Source organism: Alosa alosa, chromosome 3 (assembly GCF_017589495.1).
Source record: "Alosa alosa isolate M-15738 ecotype Scorff River chromosome 3, AALO_Geno_1.1, whole genome shotgun sequence".
NCBI classification, from domain to species: domain Eukaryota; kingdom Metazoa; phylum Chordata; class Actinopteri; order Clupeiformes; family Clupeidae; genus Alosa; species Alosa alosa.
In genome coordinates, this window is record NC_063191.1 from 24,850,864 (window position 1) to 24,876,882 (window position 26,019).

The window sequence follows — 26,019 nt, forward strand, 5'->3', positions numbered from 1 at the left end:
AAAGTCGTCTGTCCTCGCGGAATTTCTATAATTCTCCGTCCCTTAGTATGATCCACAGGATCAGGCCAAAGACAGCCTGTCTGCAGGGGTCGAGCAAAAGGCTGAGAGCATTAACTGTGTAGCCCATGGTCCCCTATGACATCTGAGTTGGTTTGGGCCTGACATTTGCATTGTTTACACACTGGATGTCTATGGTTTTCTGATTTTCTATGGTGTAGTTTTTGGCAGATATGACATCTCTGATCTCTGTGTGTGTGTATGTGTGTGTGTGTGTGCGTGCATGTGTGAGTGTTATAGATGTTGAGCACAGAGATGATGGGCTTTAGGAGTCATTTCTATGCCGTCAATGCCACTGTGCCCTCCTGTGTAAATCTCCACATTCTCCACAACTATCAGCATTAATACAGCATAACCCCCAACACACACACACTCACACACACGTGCTGACAAAAACACATCAGTGCCATGCATGAGTCAATTTTCCATTTTACCTTAACAACTGATGATTGGCCACAGAGATTTGGATTTACAGCCCCCAAATGACAATGGGTCTGGCCTCTAATCCTTATATCTCAATCTCAAATTAACACATGACTCTCTCCCTCTGTGTGTGTGTGTGTGTGTGTGTGTGTGTGTGAGAGAGAGAGAGAGAGACATGTGTTAATTTGAGATTGAGTGGTAGAGATGGTAAAAGTACATACTTTCCATACTCAAGTAGAAGTTCAGATATATCTGTAAAAAGGACTCTAGTAAAAGTAGTAATTCAACTTCTTTACTTAAGTAAAGGTAAGTACAGACTCTGAAATGTACTTAAAGTATAAAAGTAAAAAGTATCCTAGCCTTTTTGAAGGACTATTTTACCAGTTGTTTCTGTTAAAAGAAGCTAACTGTAGCCTACAATGATATTTCAATGTTGTCCAATGTTCCTTGTTGCCTACTACCAAGCCAAGGATGAACTTGCAGAGAAACAAACATTCTGTTCGAGGTATTTGTAAACAAATTTGTGAAAGTGCTGACATTGTGCATATAGTGCATATAGTGGGACTATAATTCAGATTAAAAGGCTGCACACGTGACTTGTCACGTTTTCCTCTGAATGAAGAAGGTTCAATAGTGCATCCTCTTGATAAACAACACTCAGTGCCAGACAGGTGATGTAAACTAAGCAATTAATGGACTCTGCACAAGGAAACAATTGTGTTTTTCTGTATATGAATCAAGGGCCGGATGTTTTGGTAAGGTACAAGGAATTCTAAGGTACAAGGTAAGGTTCACCTTGGTAAGTATAAGGCATCAAAACACAATTTCATATTTACTGTAGCTGCTAATTAACTAATGCTTTTTAGTAATTTGTGGATCTACATTTACAGATGCTTTCTGCCACACACAAGTAGCGTGCTTATTATATCTTAACCCCAGAATTAAGCTGATCAGAACACACACACACAGACACAGCCCATAAAACGTTTGGTATATGGCCGCCGAGTGGAGGGACTTGCCTAAAAGGACTTTGTTATAGCCAAGGGTTTCACTGTGCCAATAGGTGTGTCATTTGCACTGAGGTTATTTGTGTGCTTGTGTTTGATTTCATTTTACGCACTACCTGTGTACAATAGTGAAAAATGAACTGCATTAAAATGCAACTGATAACTGTTTACTGGTTTGGAGAGAGTTCATCCAATGTCAGTCCAATGCAATAGGTTCACATAACGGACATCACATTCGGTAAAGCCCCAATAAAACCCAGATCTCTTTAACACCCTGTTGGACAGCTGCTGGGGTATGCCTCAGGTCTCATGCCTCCAGCTAGTCTGTGCAGCCCACCTGTTACGACCCCCTGACCGCTTAATGGGCCCCTGAGCTCTGCCACGAGACAGCAGTGAGCGGCACTGACATTTGTCACTCATCACCCAACCCCCCCCCTCCATACTTTTCAAGGGCCCTAGTAATCAGTAGTGGTTTTACCCCTAGCCCAACTCCCCTGAGGAGGAGTGTGTCTGGGATCCCTGGCTCTCTCTCTCTCTCTGTCAGCCGTCACTGAGATGAGTGGGAGACTTGAGCTGAGCTTCATGGGGGTCATTCCAAAGCAGGGGAGACTTGAGATTCCAGCCTGAGCTCTAATGAGGGTTGTGTAATGTCCTATATCAGTGAGCAGGCTCTATCTCCCTCTCGCTCAATTGGGCTTCATGCCACTGAACACATTTGCAACCAGAAACGCAATGTGAAGCTGGATACTGAAAAAGTATCCCTGGGCTGTACAAGAGTAAACAGTCAAAAGTAGTGTCCATGTGTGTCCACAACAAGTGTTTTTGTCTGTGGGCCCTGGACATTTTTACATGTATACCTATTTGTCTGTCTTAACTGGCATTTTTGCATAATTTCTTCATCATTTATAACCAGGAAGTCTCTTCAGATTAAAATGTGTTTTTGGAGGGAGACCTAATCAAGATACAGCAGGATGCCATGTCGATGTTCAAAGCAATGTATCAGAAAGTAAGATGCATATTAGTGAAGCTGTTGTCTAAAGTTTACAGTGTATCCATGCATGTGCTTTATGCAACAGTGGCTTTGATGGGCACAGTAAATCAAGATGAGCTCAAGATCCCCAGCAGCTCTTTGACCTCAGCTGTATTCAGCTGGGACCTGATCAGGATGACCGCTGCTTTTCGGCAGGGTTACCTCTGAGAGTAGCCATGAGTCCGCAGCAACCGTGACATAAAGAGGAATGTGCCATTATTAGATGAATTACATTCAAAAGTGTGATTAATACGATAGAAACAAAACATCTCTTCTTTAAATGTTCTGTGATGTGAAAATGGGAAATCTAAAAATCTACTGTTTACTGTTTGCAAATTGTTTAATTGCATTGCAATAGCGAAATAACTTTCATAGAAATATGCATTTGCATTGAATGTGCAATGCCTCAAATCTAGTATCATATTTCAGCTATCATGTTAAATAGTCAGGATGAGTTGAGTAGTTCTCATTCCCCATCATCCACTGATATATTACAAGATGGGGAGTCAAACTTCTGAAACACTTGAAACCAGTGTTAACTTAGAAGCCCCTAATATGGGGCCATTAGGTCAGTGCTCCCCTTTGTGCTGACGCCTGGAATGCCTTGCCACTGGCATCTGGGCTGTATGCAACCGCCAGGGCAGGCCGCCTTATTTATGTCCTGGGGACTGTTCTCCCCTATCAGTGCTGTGAATCAGATCACATCAAAGTTTTCTCTCTGCTGTGTGGCTTTATGCCATTATCGATGCTTGACAAATAACTGGAATCGGAATCGGAATCTCTAAGGCCGGAGAGCTAGAGTTAGAGGTTTCCTCAGTGCCATGGCCTAAGAAAACATCATGTCTGATGAAGGGCTGGGGCCCGAAACGTCACATGTGGTGATATAGCCTAGAAATAAAAAAAAAAAAAACCGCTAAGGAGCAGATTCTGGTGTGCGGACTAAACGTTCTTCTACTTGCTTGTGCCTTCCTGTCCAGCACCCAGTGCTCAACTACTTGGATGTGCGTGCTGCACTCTTGAACCCTAAGAAAACACTCCCCCGTGTGAAGGAGGATTCCCTGTGCTTTGACTTTCTATCCAGGGGGGCAGATAATGACACCTTCCAGGATTCAGAGAGAGGCAGGAAGGTAACTTAGCTATATTGGAGTGGAGTCCACTGCCAGAGTAACTACTAGCACAGGAGCCAGCAGTGGCAGCAAAATGAGAGGAGCAGATGGGAACACATTCTTCTGGACACCCGCTCACTTATCCGCGTCCTGACTTCTGAAAAAAAAAAACCCTCATGCTGCAGAGATATTGCACTGGTTCTGTGTTTGCCAATTAAAAAAACTATATCTCAACTTGACACACACCTGTTAAGTTACAAGATAGAAATAAGCATGCACTAAACTACCCACATGAACTAATTCTGGTTTCTGACACACACTTGCACAACTTCCAAGGAAAGGAGATACACTACCATAAAGCTGCCAAGCTCCCCCTCCCACCACACAATCACAGCTCAAACTGAGGCATTTGGCTACAGGGGATTGGGGATCGGGCAGGATCAGTCGTCGCAGTAGGGTGGGCTTTAGTCAGCTTTCCCTCTTGTCCCTCTCTCTCAGCCACCACTTCTCATCCCTCTGCTTGAGTGCAGCTGTAAATATAGCTCGGCCTCCCTGGGCGTGTCTGGAGAGATGCTGCTTTGGCATAAATGCAGGACTGACGAAAACTAGCTGTGTTTCTGCAGGACTGACCAATACTAGCTTAACTTCGGAGAGACGGAAAGAGAGCAACTACTCACACAGGTTGGTCAAATGTATCTCTGTGTTCTGTCAAGCTTTAATGTAATGCCACTGGTCCATCTGGTAAAATGCATGATTATGAGTCTTATGGTCAATGCTAAGGATTTAGAGTTAAGTGTCTCGGAGTTGCTGAACATTAGATCAGATGAAATATCACATTTCAAAACATAAATCAGGCCTCAGACATTTTTACTGGGCATGCATGAAAAGCGGCTAATACCCTCTGTTTTAGTAGGACAATCTAATGATATTTATATGGAGTGCATGGGTAGGTAAACTTCATGATGACTGGTGATCTGAGGTTCTGAAAGATCTATATCTAAATGTTGTAATTAAACCATTTTTTCTAATTGAGCTTAATTTTTAATTTTTTTTAAATTACTCCTAAGGTCAGGTCAATACAGGATATTCCAGCAAAACTATGAAATAATAAAAGTACCTCAAGCTTTAACTGCAGACTGTTGTAAAAAAAAGTCATTTTTTCATGTGCTGCTAATTCCTGAGAAGATTAAACTGATGAAGATCAAACTAACAGAATAGTTCACCATGAACTTGCTTTGAGAGGCTAATGCCACTCAACACACTGGATTTGCACTAGAGATGGATCATTGGGGAAAAAAGACCACATTTGAAAATTCTGTTCATGAAGATTCACCGCATTTAAAAAGGGAGCTATGTAGGAAAGGAGAACTGTTGATGGAGTCCACAAAATAAGCACCCAAGGCAACAAATGACATGGGAGCAATTTCAGAGAACAAAAGGCAGAATGCTTAATTAGTGTAAACAAAGTTGTTGTCTTCAGTAACAGCCAGTGATGCCATGTCTGAGCTATTGCAGGTATTCCTTTCTTGCATGGCTAAGTGGATACGAGTTATAAATAAAGACACTACGAGCTTTAATTAGGTAAACTGAACCCCTGTACCATGCACTTCACAGCTCACAACAGAGGTCTTCAGACCAAAGGGGTGCTTTGCCATGGACTTGAATTACTTGGGTAAGCCCACAACCGAAGGGATGGAGTACCGCAACGTATGTTTAGTGACCAGAATGGAGGACGCCAGGTGTGAGGAAGAGGATATTAACGAGCAAGAGGAAAATGAAGATCAGTCTGAGGGCGGTAGGTGTAGAAGTCTACTGTCTGTGTGAGTTATGAGTGTGGTCTCATCATATGATCCTAAAAAGCCATTAAATAGCTGCCAATATGAAAACAACTTGCCCTCAAGATGACATCTGCATATAGGGGATTTGCCAACAGTCTACATGAGACGCAAATGTTGTGGTGACTTGATATTCAAAGTTAAAGTTGACTGGTTTAGCAGGTGTCTTTTTCCAAACATTTGATAATGAACACAAAATAATAATAATAATAATAATAATAATAATAATAATGTATTTATATAGCACAGAGCACAAAGTGCTTTACAAACCAACAAGAAACCAAATAATAATAACAATAATAATAATAATAATAATAATAGTAATAAATAAAAGAACAAACTACCAAACACAAACTTAACTCAATATAAGAAACAAAAGAAAAAATACAGTACACCCAAAACAAAACAAACAAACAAATATGATATTATTATTATTATTATTATTATTATTAATTACAGCCACTGATTTTATGTTACAAGGGAGGCTGTTCCAAAGCTCTAACTGCAAACTATCCGTCACCCCTAGTTGACAGTTTACTTTCTGGAACAACTACAAGCTACAGTCCCAGGCTGGAGGATCTGAGGGGCCGAGCCAGACAGTAGGGGGTTAATAAATCTTTTTTAAATAGTCAGGTGCCAAACCATGTAACGCTTTATAGGTTATTAGGAGGATTTTAAAATGAATCCTAAAACTCACTGGCAACCAGTGAAGATTGGCCAGAACTGGGGCGATGTGTTTCCCTAAATTTAGACTTTGTCAAAACCAAAAAACTATGAATGGTTAGAAACTCCCAGTGGCTGACATACATTTAGGACTAAAGAGGCAGGCAAAATAATGGAGCACATATGGCCCGCTGGCCCCAAACTGACCACCCCTGCTCTAGAGTCAACTGCTATGAGTTCTTGTATTATGTTCATGTGCCATCACATGCAAACTGGTGATGGGGTACATTGCATTACATGATGCCAATTTTGTGCCTTGTGCATTGCTAATGTGCATTTTCATTTGCACAGTGATGGTGTGGGAGAAGTTTGAACATTTGGCGCCAGAGAAAAAGAAAAAGGCTTGGGAGCCAAGCAACGAAACCTTCAGTTTTGCTGGACAAGAAATATGCATCAAGGAGTCTGTCGATTCCTTTGGCGCCCTCACCTGGCCAGGGGTAGCTATCAGTTTAAACCACAAATAAGACAGATGAGTTATGGACCTTGCCTAATGAGTACATTGTTCCATGTGTGTATTCCTATAGGCTCCGGCTCTTTGTGAGTACTTGGAGAATAACCCTGAGCAGATTGATCTAAGGGACAAGGCAGTGCTGGAGATAGGAGCAGGGACCGGCCTGGTGTCCATAGTGGCCTGCTTACTAGGTAAGAGTGCCTAATATCTGTTAGGAATTCACTGAATGTTGGTGTGGGTGATATTTTTGCAGCGAGAGGTAGTCCACACTACAGGAAATATCAAAGATTATAATACAAAGATTACACCTTCTGTATTAAACACCAGAGTTGATCACTTTTGGTGCATTTGCATGGCACCTAATTTAATTTGAATCCAGGAGAATCACTCAATCTATACTGGCATGTAGTGTGAGATATACAAACAAATATCCCATCCTCTTCATCATAGGCCAACTGGTCATACAAATTCAGACTTTTTATTCAGACTCATATTCTATTTAGTCTATTAAACGTGTTGAGTTGTACCTGTACTTCATCTGATTTGCAGGGGCTTGGGTCACTGCAACAGACTTGCCTGGCATCCTGGATAACTTGAGGTACAACCTCTCACGGAACACCCGTGGCCGCTGCCGCTACACCCCCCAGGTGGCTGCCCTGGTGTGGGGACACAACCTCCAGCGCACCTTCCCCTCCTCCATCTTCCACTATGACTATGTCCTGGCTGCAGATGTCGTCTACCACCACGACTGTCTGGACGAACTGCTGGTGACCATGGAGCACTTCTGCCGTCCTGGGACCACTCTTATTTGGTCTAACAAGGTCTGTTGGGCAGCTCTGAAAATATGACAAAACAGGTTCCCTTAAGTCTTGATCTATCTTGTAGAGTGCAAGTGTAATAACTGAATTTAAAGCTCTTGACTAGAGGCACTATTGCCTTTTTCCCCACCCAGGTACGGTTTGAGACTGACCATCGATTCACAGAGCGCTTCAAGAATGCTTTTGACACGACCGTGCTTGCTGAGATACCACAGGAGCAAATCAAGATCTACAAGGCCACTTTCAAGAAATGAAGAGCAAAGAGAACAAGAGAGCAAAACTCTTTTAGATAAGAAGGGAAAGTGAGGTCTATTAAGGATTGATTAAGGGGTTGATTAAGAGGTTGATTAAGGACTAAAAAGACAGATGGAGTGCCGTGAAGTTGCATAGGGGTGACAACATTCTTGGTATGCTCTGAAAAACACCTGGTCTTACTAAGTTTAACACAACATTCCTGAACAGTGCTCCAAATGTTCAGAGGAGTCATTCAATAATATTTTGTAAGATGGGGCTCTTTTACATTGCATACTGATATTTTGATTTGTGATATATACTATGTGTAATATAACGACTGTTTTGATAAAACCTACAATCTTGCAAACTTACTTTGGTAATAAATGGAATAGCTGTCTGAAACTATAGGAACTCATACATGAGATAAGTACAATTATACCAAATTTGAACTAATGCAATTAACTTATTGCAACTCCAACTCTGTCCCAATGGATAATCTTGTTACATCTATGATCTAATGATATATATGATCTATATAAATGTCATCCTCAATGTGTGACAGACAGTGAAGCTCATCTAACAGGAGTGTTGTGCTTGTTACATTTACACATTTAGCAGACACTGTTGTCCAAACTGACTTTACATCAACTATATTATAAGGGATTACACTGTCCACAGAGCAACTCAAGGGCTCAATGGTGGAAACAGGGAATTAAACCCACACATTTCAGGCTACTGCATGCTAGCCCAGCTCCTTTACCACTACACGACCACAGCCTTACATGCACTAGGCATGCTCACCAATCAGAAGTGTCCCAACTTGAAGTGAAAATTTGAATATTGAACTAAAGCTTGACTTTTTGTAAAAACGTGTATCAGAATGTTGATATTTTCTCCAAATTGTGCAGCCCTTGTTAATTATACTTTTTCTTGGTTCATTGTCTGATGCAGGGCACTGAGACGACTAAAGGGATACTAGCAATACTGCCCTCTTGAGTCTAGAGGTTGAGCAACAGTTTGTGTCAAAAATTGGCAAAAAATTCTCAAGAGTGCCAATTACTGCATACACTGTATTTACACAACTTGGCTGATTTCACCTGATAATATAATTTCTTCAGTGCATTTTTAGAGGTGCAGTTCTGAATGCATGAATTTACCAACATCCTTATGCAATTCTAGCCTGGGTGAACCAAACAAATCTGTGAGTGCATTTGAATTTCCTGTCATTGTGGCATTCCCATTTAAGCCGATGTCCAAATCAACCAAAACCCAGGAACCTATCACAATTGCTTATCTGGCATGGGGCGGTCATTTTTTACTTTACATTTGACCCTCCTCGCAGCGCCAAAATGTAGTGTTCATTTTTTACACTACACAGGCTTTATATGAGGACAGATTCTGGGCATTGTATTAGAATGTCTACTCTTGCACACATTTTGGTTGGCAGTGCTGTGGTGAGTGCTAGGATCAGTAAGACTTGTTGTAAGTGTTGCTATGAGAGTAGATGTTCTCTAAAGAGCTGGGTCTTCAGGAGTTTTTTGAAAGTGGAAAAGGATGTCCCTGCCCTTGTAGGAACTGGCACTACCAATGGCAGCACTGACGGCACCAGTGTAAAATTAAACAGATGTGCATTTTCTTGAGCAAATAACTGCATCTAAACACCCCTCCCAAATTGAAAGTGAACAAATTCCCATCCAGACCAATTCTCAATCACAATTGAGGTTTGAGAATCAGTCAGGGGTCAGCCAGGCAAATGCAATTCTGCATTTCTTTTTTCCATACCAGGCATTGTATAAGAATGTCTACTCTTGCACACATTTTACAGGCCTGAAAAAGAATAGATGCACACACAAATATACTACCTCATATTAGAAAATCACACATAGTGTTCCCTCAGTATTATATTTTTCTGAGGCATATTTACCCTTGTCCTTAGTCACCAAGTCCTTGCAAGCCTATCACCATGGCATGCTGGCTGTGACATTCTTCCAGTGTTAGAACAGAGCGCTGTGTTGCGGCTCTCAGGGGAGTGCCCACTGGAGGAAATGTCTGCTCTTGTTTACAGCTCTGAGGGTGTGGGTCTCCCCTCTCCTCTTCAGACTGGGAGATACAACACAGTGGTTTAGTTAAGGGTTTAGGGAATTTAAATGGGTGTGTGTCTGTGTACCTCAAACCCACACATATGGACTATATAAAATAGATTTTTATTGTTTTTCCATTTGATTTCATTTTGTGCAGTGTTATTGATACATTAGTGTCAGCAATAAACACATTGAATTCAACTTGTTAAAACATTCTCTATATTTAATTTCCAAACTTATATTAGATTACAGAAAAGTTACTTGGAAGAGTCAGTACATGTGTTGTTCAGGTTTAAAAAATATGTTCAAAGGGAGTCAAAAAAGACCTATAATTACCCACAGTTTGGATACAACCTTACCATTTCCTTACCATTTTATTACCAACCTGAAGAGGACTCTACAAACTACAATCTTCAGGAGACCCAACACATCATTCACAAACAAAAGCTTTTTTTTGTTTTTCCTATAAACGCTCGTGGGTAATAGAGTTTTATTTTACTCCCCTGACGCCCCCATCATTGGTAAACACAAAAAGGAATAACAGGCAGTCTGAGGGGAAAGATCACCTCTAAAGCTCTGAAACAAACAAACAAAATAAATCTGCTCAACAGAGCATCCCCACGCCAGGGGAAAAAAAGCTGCCCAGAAGTCGGCAGTGAGCCAAACACAGGGAAGAGGGGAAAATAATTTCATTTAAAAATCTTGCTAAGAATCAGCATACAAAAAAAAAAAAAAAAAAAAAAAAAAAAAAAAAAAAAAAAGTGTCCACACATCCATAGATCTGCCCAGCGGATGGGGCAACATGGCAGCCAGCGTCAGATTCTCCAATCCTTCAGTCTAGAGGGTGACCGCCATCTTGAATTTTCAGACCACGTCGCGTGTTCAGAATAGAATAAACTTAAACTGGAGATAAACTATTTCACACAGAGGTCACTCTACACATTATCCAACACTAGTTGGCAGCTTGCGGCAAGGGACATTTAACTTGGAGGTTTCTCAGGTGGGGGAAGAGTCATGGTGCAGAACAGGGTAGCCGAACGTCCTGATAGCGTGCTGCTCAAGGAGGAGATGTTATTATTCCTTACAACTACAGCGGAGTCCGTCTGCTGAAGAACTACAACTCCCAGCAGGCAGTGGGGTATAAGATCCTGATGTGGAATATTTGGATTTTGGAACCCACCCCACATGTAGGATCCAAGGAGAACAAGATGAACTGGGCATTAGCCCTTCATGTTGACACTCTTCAATGCCCTTGTCGAGTAAGGAGGTCAAGGGGAAGAAGGAAGGGGAAGAGACAGAGACAGAGCACAGTAGAGTGAGAGCGTGATGAAGATACATCCCTTCAATATGGCCTTTTGGAGAGGTGTGCTCTCAGGACTGATGACAGGGCAGGGTTAGTCGTCATCATCGTTCTCGTCGTAGTCGTCGTCCTCGTCCTCGTCCCCCATGTAGGACACGGGGGTCTCCACCCGGGAGCCACTGTAGTGGGAGTCGTTGGAGCTGGACGCTTGAGTGCCGTCTGCTCCACTGTCACTGCACACAGAAAGGGAGGGAGCGATCAGAAGGGTGGATAACAGGCCAATAATGAAATGTGTATCAAAATCATCCATGGCGTCATCGAGAACATTGGAAAAAACAGACAGAAAAAGCCATGTTCAAGCTCTGTGTGGTGCTTACCTGCCGACGTGATAACGTCCTCCATTGGAGGACGATGCGCCCGTCATATACACGCTGCTGATGGGACCCTGGGCCATTTCTAAGTTAAGAGTCAAGAGTCAGTTTGAGTTAAAGCAGACAACCAAGTCACAGGGAGGGAAAATATAATCTGCAGAGCCAGCACTGCAACAGGGACACACAGAACCCTAGAGTCTAGCACTGGAGAGGCACAGGGAGCCCTGGAGAGCTCTATGCAGGCATTCTGCAGATAAAAGCTGACACTTCAGAGCGTACACCAACAGGCACATTAGATCAGGACATCACACTGACCATTACGCTAGTTCTATTTATGTTTATTATACGGCTCTTCACAATGCTAGTAGAACGCTCCATTGACTTGAATGGGATTCCCCAACATTCTACGGTAAAATAAATTCATGTAATTACCGCTGCAAACATAACTACCGCTGTCAATGGCAACGGGTTTTGTGCTTCTGATAAGTCTTTCATATCACTACGCAAGGACTGGAACTTCATTCAAACGTGAAAGCAGACGGTTGATCAGCTGTGTTCTAAAGAATGTTTGATTCAAGTTCAGCAGCGTGTGTTGTTTGAACTATTTGTTTTTCAGCAAATCCCACGATGGACGGTAACAAATAGGCTAGGCTATGTAGGCTAAAGTCATATCGTGGGGAGTTTATTATTTCGTTTTGGCAAGTAGCCGTATAATAAGCGGGATAATGTATAGAACGCTGGTCATTATGGGAAAATAAGTCCCTTCAGGGCGAAACAAGACCGGTTCGCCCTGTCAGGACTTATTTTCCCAATAATGACCGGTGTTCTATACATTATCCCTTACGTAACATATACCACTGCTTAGCAACAGAGGTGACAACCAAAGGTTACAATAGTCAGTGAGGTCTTGAACTGGGTGTTCACAGATTCTTTTTGGAAAGACCAGCCTTTTATCCATATGCATGTCATCTTTTTCTCATTGTGGAATTATATTGCGTGACCACAGTTCTAACATCTGGGTATGATCATTGAGTGATTCATGTAGTCCAAAGAATAGAACACACACTATAATTTTACACTTTCATGTAAAGCTTCTACAGAGGAGCTCTGGAAGTGATGTACAGCTGAAAACTGTGAGAGAGCAAACATTCATTAGGAAATCAAAGTGGCCAGTGGCCTTGCCCTCACCCGTGACGTAGGGCTCCAGTGCCTTGGGCACCAGGCCGCGTGCCACCTTCAGGTCTTCAGGGGAGCACGTGCCCGCCTCCAGGCCGTAGGCCATGCCCATGCGCTTCAGCACCTCAATGTCATCGTGGATCTCAAACATGTTGTCAAAGTTAAACAGGTACTCAAACCTGCAGAACACCCAAGACACAAGAAGAGAGTGAATGAGAGTGGGAGAGACAAGGTAAACCATGAGAAACAAAAAGAACCTATCGACACAGAGCAGTTAAAACATCAAATTGAGGTACATTCAAATTATTTAATTTGAAGGTTTTTTGCATTAACAATATACAAGTTGCTCATTTTCAAAAGTAACCCTTTGCCTAGAATTCATGTACTTATGTTTGTCAGAGAGCAAGCTCATCAAACCGATTATGAATGCTAGCAAAGACTTCACAAGGACACAAAAGCTATATGCACAGCGAACATTTGGGAATGTGAATGAACAACATGATCAGTTGTGCCAGAGAGGTTCTGAACAGACATGGCAAGATGTGTATGTAATGCATGCAGTCTGTATTTTATTACTACAAAGGGAAATAGGCAAAACCAAGAACAACCATGGGAAAAGCTTCCAGACACCTTTTCGGATAAAATCATAATTACACCACTTTAACAAAAGAATGGTACATAGAAATCAGTCTTTTCTGCTGCACACAAGTGAGCCCAGTCCTGTGTCAGTCCACAGCTTTGCAGAAACAAATGTACTTAAGAGTATAAATAGGAGCGACTCGACCGGCCAGTAGCTAATAATGTTTACAACTGGACATCCACTGCCCTCACGACGCTGACACCTCAAACTGCTAATGTGCTGCAGAGCACCCTGTAAACTTTGGCACCTTCCCTGCACCATATTAAACAAGCTACTTGCTTTCTCTGAAGTTCTGGACTTACTTGTCATTGGAGATGCTGCAGTCTATGACTGTCTTCTTGCTGGTGTTGACAATGATGAAGGGCAGATGGATCACCGAGTTGGGCGGTGGCTGCCGGTTGGTTTGCTGTTCTGTCTGACGGTTGCGCTGTACCAGGTTCTTAAAGGCAATTTGCTGCAGAGGGAATACCAGTACAGTCAGTGCCAGTGACCAATTGCCACTGCCAGTCATGAGACATTTAAAAGACAAGCAAAAACAAAACACACTATTTGACAAAAGACACAGAAGACTAAGCCATAGAATAGCCGATACCGTAAAGGTTTAATTAAGGTGACACCACTTCCGGTAGTACCTGTAAAATCAACTCTTGGAGCTGGGACTGTTTCTGCTTGATTCTTTCAAGTCGTCTTTGTCTCTCCACCTGAGGAGGAACAGTCAGGATGAGGTACATTTAAAAGGGCTGTATCCAAAGCTTGTTGTCAGGACCACCTTGTTAAATAAAGTCAGCATAGAGTTGGCATCCATAAAATGCTTAGACTGGGTCTCAGAGCATCATCTCCTAACCCTATTTTCAGAAGAGTTCAGTGTTGGGGCTAAAGGTTTGTGCATATGGTCATGGATCTGTCCCATTCTAGACTGTACCCTCACCTCAAGGTTCTGGCACTCCTGAGCAGAGTTGGTGGGCAGGCCGATCCACTTGATCTCCTTCTTCTCTTTAGAGATGATGTTCATGGCCATCAGCACATTCAGGGCGTCATAGACACGCCGTCTGATGTTCTTCTGGTCGTACACGTGCTGGAACACAATGAGCAGACTCTTAGACACGCCATCCGCTGGATGCCAACATGTCTATCAAGAGGACTTCTGCCAGGACACTTGGCTGTTGTTTCTCTGGTCTACAGTGCAGTGCTCAAAAAAAGGTAAATGGCAATTTAATGTTTTACATTTCCATTCTAACTGTTGCACGACTGGTCTGACACCAGCCTACTGTCTGTTTTTTTTTATATTTATTTATTTATTATATATATAATATAATATTTATAATATGAATTGCTTGGTCTGTTATTTTTATATATATATATATATATATATATATAAAATAATATATATATATATATAATAATATAATATATATATAAAAATAACAGACCAAGCAATTCATATTGACAGGAGTTATGAGAGCAGTTGTGGAATGAGAGAGGTGGACTCACTGAGTCGTTGGGGGAAATGTGGTTGTCTGTAGAGCTGAATTCCGCCACAAGCTCGTCAGCCACTTCATTGTAGGTGGTGACTCCCTTCTTCTGGACCTTCTCACACACTTTCATAGAGAAATGCCTCAGCCCCTTCCCATTCTTCTCTCCCTTCTTGCTGCGCTTCCTGTGGACAGACCAGGTGCATGCATGGACATCAGTGGTCATTATTGACACGTAGAATATCAGACATGAAGGAATGAGGAACATTGCAACACAGATATATATATATATATATATATATATATATATATATATATATATATATATATATATATATATATATATATATATATATATATATATCTCATGTTGACATATCTCTAGCAAAGCTAGCTTAAAAAACAAACCAAAAAGGCCATGTGGGGAGTACAGCAGGTGGTCAGTACTGCAACTCCATACTAGTTGGTTGTTAAATATGGGTACTGGGTTTATGCAACAAGTGTTTAAAACACTCCACAAAAATAACAAACTAGGGCATTTAGAGCCCATCAGCTTCTTGCGATAAAACCACTTTAAACTTGACCTTATTTGGATCTTGCCCATACTCAAACACTTGACAACATTGTTTGGTCCACGTGTGATGGCAGACACTCACCCTGAGGACCAAGGCGAGGCTTCGGACGGCTGGGTCTGAGCTAGGAACTGTGAGCTGGGCGTGTGGGGGCTGTTCACCAGTATGGCATTGGAGCCACTGGGTCTCTGAGGTGTGCCAATCACCTATGGCAAAATACAGTCAATAATGCTCATTAGAAGACTCACAAATCGTGCTTTTCAGGCACGCGTTCAAATACTTGAAGGAGCTGATTATGGTTTTACATAAGAGCTTTATGTTCTATTCATGTCCAAGAACATTTACCCTGCATCTTGACACGTGTTCATTTATCGACTCAAATAAATGTACTGAAAACACCAACCTTACCCGGGTACTGGGAAATGAGTACATCATTTGATCACAATCTAATTACTTGCCAATAACGGTACATGACTATTTACTATACAGTATTCCCGTGAATGAAAGATTCCAAGAACTATGAATCTCCAGTGACAAAAATACATTTTACACAAATAATAAGGCAATGACACTTACCAAATGCGGAGCAATGTTGACATTAGACGGACCGAGTGTTTTTGGCAGAAGTTGCTTCCCAATGGGAAGTGTCTGTGGATGGACTGTCACCAAGGACAGGACACCTAAATACATTGTTACAGCACATGAGTTTTTTTTTTTTTTTTTTTTAAAGTTTGTCATTTCAGAAGACAAAAGCAAACACTCTTCTTGATTCACCACACAGTCCACTTAATTGGGCATGAGAGATATATGCCAATGTCTGGCCCACATCCAAGTCAACAATCACAATGTTGCTCTTCTACAACTCACCTTTACCAGGACTCAAATTCTGATCGATGAAAACCTTCAACTCCCCATTAGCTTCAATCAGACCAGCCTGTAAGGAGAAGACCCGGTGTCAGCAGTGGCAATCTTAAATAAAGGCTGATTGTGTAAGAAAGAACATCTACACAGACTACTGGATGACCAAACGCCACAGCATATCCCCACAGACTGTACTCACATCTTTGGCCATGATCCTTAGGGGATGGAATAGGTATGGCTTGGTTTTGTTGGGAATCTGTGCCAGATCACTGAATCACCTAGGAGAGAAGAATATGACTTACTTTTAAGACAATTTCTCAAGTTCTGTAAAGCATGTGTGCTGTTCAACTCACATAAGATAGGGGACATAACTTCGAATTCTGATTTACTTGAAGGATATTCTTCAAAACCTGGTGGCAAGTTATTGTATACTCCCTTATTAACTGTTGCAAGTGCATAAAAGTGGAGAACTGTACTCGCTGGAGTGCAAGTACACCGCCACGGCAAGCCACGCCACTCAATCTATAACCTTCTTCATTATAATCTGACTGGCTACCTGAACCCCCGTGACAGTTTGCGCGTGGTGGGGGCAGCTCATGGGTAGGCCGCAGGTTGATCTGTGACTTTCACGATTTCCCCCCAAATAAGTAGTTACTTCCGAAATCTATAATATGGCCACGTTTCACCAGAATCGAAAAGAAATCTCTCACTTCAAAAAGCTTATATCTCGACGCTGCGCAAAGCCTAATTTTGTTCAGTACCCCAGGCCTCACCGGCTAGCTTACAGCATCTAACGTTATCTGCACAAAGCTAGTGCTGAATCAAGCTATGACTAGTTTAGCTAGCGAGCTAACTTGCCTTTCGTGAACGTTTCCAGAATGTTTGAAGAACAAAGATGAAGTATATATATAACCCACATATTTAACTGTGAGTGTGTACGAATGAATAAATACATATAAATTCATTTAATTAAGAAACAGCCAACTACTTTGCCCCCTTATAACAACTTTTCGCAAAATCAACCGGGCCGCTTCGTGTACACTGCCTAGCAATTGCTCGACAAACTAAAACTTTCAACAAATAACAAGGAATGGGCTGGGAAGCGCATTCAGGACCAAAAAGTTACTTCGTAAGATATATCTGACGCCTCTACTTGTAATATTATTTACATTCATATGGCAAACCACGCTAGCTAACTTAGCAAGGTGCTGCTTTGAAACACGTTTTGCACTACAACGCGCATTTGTATGCAATTTCACTGTGCTGAATTTCATTTATCTTAATTCGACTTCATTGATCTTTCTGAATGCATAATACACGCACGGCCATACAAAGGCAAAATAACGACAAATTACGGAGATTTTCCATTGCACTTACGATTGAACACTAATATACTGCCTCCTTCGAGCCCTGTTTTTGTTGGCATCAGGGACACGAGAGGAAGAGGAGGTCTAAAGCCCCATCACCAAACAGGAAACTAAAACTCTACAGAAGAATAAATTTGTTTACGATACATCCAAGATAAGTGAATGCACCAGTCATATTCGCTGTAAAATAAACAATTATTTGTGTTCTTCCGTTATTATTTCACTCATTCCCATCCAACTGAACCACTTCGACAAAATGGATGCTTTAGGAAAAACCTAGCTAGCTAGCTAGATTAACGGTAGTGCAACGTTACACGTCGTAGAGCTGAAATGGTTTGCTTTAACTATTATTGCTCTTTGGTTTGCCGACTACAGTTGGTCTGGGCAATTTTTCAAATATGCCATGGAAATTATACTTCTCAACTAACTTAATGTGCCTCTCTGAAGTCAGTCGTGCAAATGGGACAACAATCGAATTCTGTGCTTTTGGAATGTGCGCGTGCCTCACAAGTTGGTAGCCTGAGGTTCACAAAATTGATCAGAACTACATATTCCCCAAGTGCTTGTTGACTGTATTGTCTTCAAGGAAAGAAATACTTTCAATTGACACAATACTGCACAATGATAGTACATCTTTTGGTTGAATGCAACTGACAAGTCAGCCATTTTACAAAGCTAGTATGGCTAGTCGATGTAAGGCTAACTCAGCTAGAAGCTAAGTCAATTGTAATTTCCATTCATATGTCGCGAAAACCCGGCCTGTCAACCCGAACAATACTGACATTAGCGTGCTAACATGATGGCTAATGTATTAGTGAGTGAATGTTTTTACATATATGTAGCTAAAGAAAGCTAGATATCATGAAAGCATACATGAAACACTACATAGACTACCACGTTACTGAAAGACAAAACTATATCATAAATACAACACATAAACATTATTAACACCAATGTGTGATTAGCAACATGACCTACATAACATCAGATGATGTTGCCACTGGAAAGCTCAGATTCGTTACCGTTAAGGTTAGCGTTAATAATACTATTCTGAATATGTTTGAACAATTAAACATTAACCATAAAAAGTAAAGTAACGTTAAGCGTCCGTTAGGCCTGGCTTTGGCTAACGTACTATTTGGCAAGCCTAGGTCCTACCAGTTAAGTCAGCTATCTGTTTGAAACGTTAACGTTATGTTTGCTATCTGGAGAGCTAGACATGTTGTCTATTTAGTAAGGCTACCATAACGTTGATAGCAATGCTATATATTTTTTAAGAATTAGCGTTGCCTGGAGAAGTTACTCGATACATATGATGCCTGCTAGCAAGGCAGATAAGTTAACGTTACCATCTGCTATGATAACAAAGCATAGCCAAAGTAAGGAATTGGACAATAATGTCAGGATACCTCACTTTATCAGACCTGACGCATGTTGCCTCTGACAGATCAAGTTATGAGAATTCTCCCAAAGTCGTTGAGCAAAACAAATATCTTCTCAAAATGTTGAACGTTTACGTCCAAATTGCTCCCCTTAGATTTACGTTTGCTCGCTGCAAGCGCACAATCACCGTTTACTCCGTCTTCGTCCTTCTCTGAAACTGAGCTTGGCGGTGTCTACGAACAAGTGATTGTGATTGGACATACAAAACATGACGTTGGCTGTGCAGTCCAACAAAACCACGCCTCCGCGATTATCTGGTTGGTTGGCGGTAACCCTAACGTCACTGGCCAAAACCATGCGGGATGTTCTTCCGTCTTATCATTGCAAACTACAAAATTAAAAACAGAATGGTACTATTATCTAAGCCTACAAATTACACGTATAATTGTCAAAAGCCATTCTTCCACACTTATGCACGACCTCAGTTTGCCTTAATTGATTCAAGTTGGTAGGTGTGTGGAAGAACAATGTTCAAGCCTTTACAGTTTCTTTTAAGAATAGCCCATATTTTCAACACAAATGCTACAGGAATAGCTGACTGATAATGGCGCTATCAGTCATTAGCCTTCCATCCAGCATATCTTCATAAATAGATGACAGCAACATTCTGCAGTAGACTTGAGTCAGGTCTCACAAGCCTTGGTAGAGAAGGAATATTAGCATTGGATTAGCATAGACTATGCAAGGACTAGGCTTATTTTATCTACTGCAAAGAGACATGAGTCATACCATCAAAAAAATAGATAAAGATTATCAGTGAATACAGTGTGTTGGTAGTGCTTGCTACCCCCTTGTTTTACTAACTGATGGGGTAATATCATAATTTGCTGCCATTAGGTCGTATACAGAAAAGCTATAACACATTTTGAGCGACTACAGCTCGCGTGAAGTGAAGCAGGCAGCTGGTCCTACTATGGCCCACTGTATCAACGGCAGCTGCTGCAGATTTGTGACTTCTGTTCTGGCTAGTCTGAAGAGGTGCGGTTTAAAGTTACCAATTTGCTTCAGCCTTCAGGAAAGTGTCGTTTACCTTACTCTTTCAACGTAATTGCACAACGCTAACATTTTGACATAGCAGGCCTACCTCAATTAGCTAAAGTTAAAATCAAACGTTTATGATTTGTTGTCAGGCTACATTTCGTCATACCCATAGATTTAAAAGGGTCACTATCTGGCTGTCTACTTGTTTTTGGCTATCTGAATCGGGCCTATTTTAACGTTATAACTATGACGTTACTTGGCCTTTCGGTCAAGGTCAGTTAGGTCACATATTTGATAATTAATTATTGCAAAATATAAGTGAGCGTGCAGTTTTGTGTTTCAATTCTTCGTAGTTTGTTGTCCCACGTACATACGACCTGCACAGTTCTGTGATCAAAAGCTGCCATGTTTTTCTTTTTATAATTGTTTCACAAAACGGCAAGGCTCATGTGATGCTGCCCCTCCCTGCTTGGAGGCAGCTGAGCTGTCGAAACCTAGTCCGGTGGCACAGCCGCCGCTAGCGTAACAACTTTTGGAGCCTGTTGGTGAGGTGAATCAAACCACAAAACCCACGAGAAAAGGTCAGGTAGGCGTTTGATCCACAGTTGCATGTCATGTCATAACGAACTGATAACACTCTCAGGGTTGTCATAGACCCGTGTATTATTAAGCTTCAAATACCGTGTAATCCAATCAGTGGTTGAAAATAGCAAAGTAACGTTAGCTGCTAGCAGAATTCAACGGCTAACTTTATTCCTCTAGATAAGTGGTGTCAGTAATGCTTAAATTGTGTACATTCATCGTTGATAACAGCTTTGTTGACGTTGCTCTTCGTTTGAAATAGTTTAAAAACACTTACTATATAACTTAGAAGCACGAAGTGAAGGCAACCAGCTTTCCTTTTTCGAAGCTGTGCTTTTCAAGTTGGACTGAATTCTTTGGAAACGTATGGGTAGCAAAGTTTGGCAAGCTCTGCTCTTGGAGTGTTTGGTTCAACTGGAAGAACAAACCCTGAAGGGTTTGCTGAAGGGTCGACTGTGTTCTCATCCACTGTATTGCCCAAAGTTATACTTCTTTTTCACATTTTGCAAGTTAGTTTTTAAAGGTAACTTGCCGGTTGGTTGTTTGTCACGTAACTTGCTTGTAAAAGCAACAAACAAATTAGCACACTGAAACATGTATTGAATAATTAAATGCAAGTCATATATATATAAATATTTAATAGTTGGTCATACTGTCCAAAACATAACGCCGCTGCAAAAGATTGTAGCCTAACTGTCCAGTGTCAAAAACTGTTTTTAAACTACAATTCCCTGCATCATGTGACTTCAATGCGCAAACTCAATGCTTCTCTAGCGCAGTCCCTTGATGCTGACGCGCAGGCGTACACGGAACTACTGAGTATCAAATTGGTCTAACAGCGGGTGATAAAAATGGTAGGTATTATGAAAATCATAAACCCAAACGGTAGATTAAATCTCTACAAAGATGCACAACATCGGAGTTCATGTCGTTATGCGCGGGGTGTCCACTCGCTTCGTACCTATGCGGTGTCCTTAGCCTGTGTCGCATTGTCACTTCATTTTCTGTACCGAAATTGATCAACGAAGAGAGGGAAGGTCAGTTGTTGATATTTTGAGAGCTCGGTCCGCAGTCACTCCGCCGCGCGTTCCTTTCCCTTTTTGGCGAACTGTAACTTTGGTTGGGCAGAGGCGAGAGCTAGCCGCGCTGACGCGAGAACTGGGTCGCGACTCACTGCAGTGGCGGAGCTCAGGGGATAAAAAGAACAACACTGGAAGTGGTTCATTTGACCGTCTTTCTGCACACTGCACATTTTCCTATGTATGCTAGGATACTGACCAATGACTAATCTTTAAGAAAATGCTGCCGAAATTGTGGATCGCTGAAAGCAACGATTGTATTCTAGAGCTTTAGCTTGGTGCTGAAAATATTATGGTCTCTCCTACGAACAGGGGAAATGTTGACAGAGTTACTGTCGTGCGCTCGTTTTAGGAAAATGTACACGTAATAAGAGACTTAACTGTCATGGCACACCCACAATGTTAGATAAGTTAATCGTCATGGGTAGGTAGGTTTTTTAAAAAAAAATAAGTTATGTATAGATGAAGTTAACGTGTAGCTAGTCAGTATACTCCATGATTCCTCCAAGGCCAGCGTGTGGGTCTGATGTTATATGAACAAATGTGCTTACTCGGCTCGGTTGGAAATAACTCGCCAACACGCTCAGTTTGTTTGTATGGGCTGCCCTGAGATTGCTCAGAGGTCCTCCTACTTGAGTTACATTCCAAGAGGATCTTTTTTTGCAAGTGGCCATCCATAGTTCAGCACGTGTCCTTTGCCATAAGCAAAGCAAACTTCAACATTTGGTTTAATTTCTCACATATTTGCCTCAACTTATCACCTTGGTGTTTCTGTAGGCATTTGTTTTTTTATTATTTGTTTTTGGCAGGGGCAGTAAATAGGGCAGACCTCTCGGTATCTGTTTGTCACTGTGTGTCTCTGGATGAGTGTATTTTTGTCTCTCTGCTTGCTTGTCTGTGTCTGTGTGTGTCTGTATGTTTTGCTGACGGTCTCGGGCTGTCCGTCTGAGCCTGTGTCTGAGGGGTTCTCCTTTGTGTCCGTACAGCACAAGCTGAAGTCGTCACAGAAGGACAAGGTTCGCCAGTTTATGTCCTTTACTCAGGCTGGGGAGAAGACAGCTGTGTACTGCCTGACGCAGAATGACTGGAAACTAGAAGTGGCAACAGACAACTACTTCCAGAACCCAGACCTCTACTATAAAGAATCCATGAAAACCTCAGTGGACAGGAAGAAGCTTGAACAGCTCTACAATCGCTACAAAGGTAAGTCAGAGTTGTGACTTACAACAAGTTGTGACAGAGTTGGCGGCGTGTGTTGTGTGAGATGTGTTTCTTTTAGAAGTAGGTATAGGATACAGATATATTTATGGACATCAGAACTATACCTGTTAACTTGCCTGTGAGAATGAACAAATCATTTTGAAAGTGTGTTGTGTAGAATTGTATGGCTATAGTGTGCAGACTGTATGCTCAATGTCATTCTTGTGTTGCCCTGTTTTTTGCCCTTAGATCCCCAGGATGAAAACAAGATTGGGATCGATGGTATACAGCAGTTCTGCGATGACCTCAACTTAGACCCAGCCAGTATAAGCGTCCTGGTTGTGGCATGGAAATTCCGCGCTGCCACGCAGTGCGAATTTTCGAAGAAGGAGTTCCTTGATGGCATGACGGAGCTAGGGTGGGCTATGATATCATTCTGATACACGCGTCAGGAAGCATCCATTTTTGTAACTTTGGCCATGTTCGATATTGCTTTGTAACAACACGGGAACCCGCATATTGACCTTGAAAGTGAATAGTTGGAATCGGTCCTTGTTCAGTCACTGAGATGAATAAGTGGAAGGTCATTGGTTCCACTGGTTTGTTTTCTACCTCTGTCTGATCTGTCTTCTAGGTGTGATAGTCCAGAGAAGCTGAAGTCTCTGTTGCCCAGATTAGAGCAGGAGCTCAAAGACAGCGGAAAATTCAAGGACTTCTATCAATTTACCTTCAATTTTGCCAAGAACCCTGGACAAAAGGGTTTAGGTTAGTCAGATATGCATTCCCTTAAAAGATTAAGGGGACCATTAGAAAATATGTTGTCAAGAAACATTTTGGGATCTCGCATGTATTCCTGTTGTCCACTTTCAGATTTAGAGATGGCTGTGGCCTACTGGAATCTGGTACTGACAGGCCGGTTCAAGTTTTTGGATCTCTGGAATAGGTTTTTATTGGTGAGTGACCTCGAAGTATATGATTGACATGTTGAGGGTAGTGGCTTTGCTCTTCATGCTCAGTTTGAGTAAAATACCCTGACTTGGTCCTTCATGGCATGTAAAGACCAAATCCGATCTGGGAAGCCATAATAAACTGGACTAAACTTGTCATTCTGGAGATGTGTTTAGTTTATGATGAAGCAATGCTAGTTCTTCAGTTCTATGTTTCATGTATGGCATCGTAATTATAATCATGTCGAAGCTGATCAATGCTGTTATGTAAATTGTCAACCCCTGTGCCTTTTCTTGAATAGGAGCACCACAAACGATCCATCCCAAAAGATACATGGAATCTGCTTCTGGATTTTGGCAACATGATTGCTGATGACATGTCAAACTATGATGAGGAGGGTACGTAACGATCATTAAACTAGACTCTCTTCCGTCTAGTAAACAAGCACACTATATGCTTTCTTTAGGCCCAGTAGTATGTTATGTTATGTGTAATGCAATAGTAATTATTATTCAACACATGAATGCCTTTAGAAATTGTAAAATAAGTGAAAACAAGAGCAAACAGGACTAGGCCAATCAGGGCACAGAACATAGAAATAAGGTAGATAGAAATGGGATTTAAAAGCTCAGAACGATAGCAGTCCTCCTCTTTTGGTACTATCAGTAAACATTTTATTTAGTGGAGTGGAGATTTAGTGCCCCTAAAATATGTTTTGTTTTGGTTTAAAAAGGTTGGTTAAAGTTGTAATTGGGTTAGAGCAAAGGTGAATCCTGCTCTACTTTGGTGATCAAAGGTGTGTAATCAGAGACTTTCTCTCTGGCTTTCCCCAGGGGCTTGGCCTGTCCTGATAGACGACTTTGTGGAATTTGCCCGGCCAATCGTAACAGGAACCAAGCGCAAGACTGTATAATCATAACCCTGCTCTTCCAGAGGAGTGGGGTCTTGTTTTGCATTGACTTTGTAGTTTTTTTAAAGACTTGTACAAACATATAAAAACATAGAAAAAAGAAAAGCAGAGAAACACTTGAAGTCAGCAAGAGAATCCAGTAAAAGCAAGAAACACACAGTACGAAGACCACCTGTCAAGGAAGTGCTGCTGATGAAGACATGGAAAGAAGGGGGAGGCACCAAGGAAACAATACAAGATTTGCTTTTGGAGTCGCCATGTGCACATTGCCAGCTGTTGGCACAGGCAAGCTAATTCTAACCTCAGGCTCTTGAAGACGCCATGGGGACCATTATATATAATCTGGACCCCTCTGCGCCCTCCCTTGACCGCTAGCTGTGTAACACCTTGGGAGAGGATGCCCTCTATTCCTTCACCATGACCACCCTTAAGAGTTGTGGGTGAGAGAAAGCAAGCGAGAGTGAGCAAAATCTCAGAGCACTCTGCTGTGTTGTGGGCTAAAGACTTTTATTTTGGTTTTTATTCAAGTATTTCCTGCAGGGCTTGGGATGGTCGCACTAAACAGATCCACTTTCTGAGCCAGAGTCCTGGGTTCTGAGCAGCATGCAGCTTGGCTCAACTCACCAGCACAAACACTATTGTTACAGTTGTAATATACTGTATCTACTGTAGCAGTATGTACAGAGAGAATTATATAAATAAATCATATTAAAACTATATAAAAACAAAGCTAGGGAGAGCAAACAAAAGGTGTTTTGCGTACAGTGTGTCAACTCGTTATCTGATGCCTCAATATCGTTTTATTTCAGGTCAACCGTGTGACCATATCATCTGTTCTTTTGTTTTCTTTTTTTGGGTTGTAGAAGTTGGTGTGACTATGTGCAGTTATGTGTTTCTCATCAACTTTGTTCACTTTGTTTTTTGTCAGATTTATGTAAACAAATAAATTATAGCTCTTTAAGTAAAAACTGCCTTTCTTTCTCAAGCTGACAAATATTTCATTTTAGAATAACTCTATACCCATGGTGTGTCAAATTTTGTGTTGGTGTACCTAGACACAGTAGATCATAATCATACAACACATTCACCATGGTATTGTACACCCAGACGTATACCATAATTGTTGCCCAAATGTATTACGTTTGCTGTGATGTCAAAGTGCCAGATAAACATTGTTTACACACTATATAAATAAAAGTATTGGGAAGCCTGCTATTAAACCCACAGGAACTTCCCATTGACATCTTATTCTAATAAGATCCCCCTTTGCAGCGGTGACAGCTTCCACTCTTTTGGGAAGGATTTCCACATGATTTTTGCCTATTCATTCAGAAGAGAATTTGTTAGGTCAA

General features: G+C 41.5%; 3 protein-coding genes across 12 annotated transcripts; 2 read left to right on the plus strand and 1 right to left on the minus strand.

Annotated features, from left to right (window-relative positions):
- Positions 1 to 3,830: 3,830 nt before the first annotated feature.
- mettl21cb (methyltransferase 21C, AARS1 lysine b) lies at positions 3,831 to 9,074 on the plus strand. The gene is made up of 6 exons (XM_048238740.1): positions 3,831 to 4,304; positions 5,238 to 5,418; positions 6,473 to 6,618; positions 6,706 to 6,823; positions 7,182 to 7,453; positions 7,585 to 9,074. Exons 2-6 carry the CDS (start codon positions 5,277 to 5,279, stop codon positions 7,702 to 7,704), a joined length of 798 nt encoding a protein of 265 aa, XP_048094697.1. The 5' UTR covers positions 3,831 to 4,304; positions 5,238 to 5,276; the 3' UTR covers positions 7,705 to 9,074.
- Positions 9,075 to 9,967: 893 nt separating this feature from the next.
- tfdp1a (transcription factor Dp-1, a) lies at positions 9,968 to 21,510 on the minus strand. 8 transcript variants are annotated; one of them, XM_048238737.1, is made up of 12 exons: positions 21,492 to 21,510; positions 16,357 to 16,435; positions 16,164 to 16,230; positions 15,873 to 15,976; positions 15,381 to 15,502; positions 14,744 to 14,909; positions 14,181 to 14,327; positions 13,885 to 13,953; positions 13,555 to 13,706; positions 12,625 to 12,791; positions 11,443 to 11,521; positions 9,968 to 11,298 (listed from the first exon to the last, which is right to left on the minus strand). In XM_048238737.1, exons 2-12 carry the CDS (start codon positions 16,366 to 16,368, stop codon positions 11,160 to 11,162), a joined length of 1,224 nt encoding a protein of 407 aa, XP_048094694.1. In that variant the 5' UTR covers positions 16,369 to 16,435; positions 21,492 to 21,510; the 3' UTR covers positions 9,968 to 11,159. The 8 variants fall into 8 exon arrangements, with proteins under 8 accessions (XP_048094694.1, XP_048094692.1, XP_048094690.1 ...); XM_048238735.1 differs by lacking the exon at positions 21,492 to 21,510 and adding an exon at positions 20,808 to 20,918; XM_048238733.1 differs by lacking the exon at positions 21,492 to 21,510 and adding an exon at positions 18,939 to 19,130.
- dcun1d2a (DCN1, defective in cullin neddylation 1, domain containing 2a) lies at positions 20,326 to 25,635 on the plus strand. Of its 3 annotated transcripts, none has more exons than XM_048238744.1 (7): positions 20,326 to 20,534; positions 22,596 to 22,812; positions 23,059 to 23,227; positions 23,444 to 23,574; positions 23,680 to 23,762; positions 24,059 to 24,155; positions 24,591 to 25,635. In XM_048238744.1, the coding sequence occupies exons 2-7, from the start codon at positions 22,638 to 22,640 to the stop codon at positions 24,668 to 24,670; spliced, it is 735 nt and encodes a 244-aa protein (XP_048094701.1). In that variant the 5' UTR covers positions 20,326 to 20,534; positions 22,596 to 22,637; the 3' UTR covers positions 24,671 to 25,635. The 3 variants fall into 3 exon arrangements, with proteins under 3 accessions (XP_048094701.1, XP_048094699.1, XP_048094698.1); XM_048238742.1 differs by having other exon boundaries at positions 20,326 to 20,529; XM_048238741.1 differs by lacking the exon at positions 20,326 to 20,534 and adding an exon at positions 21,242 to 21,384.
- The last annotated feature ends 384 nt before the right edge of the window (positions 25,636 to 26,019 follow it).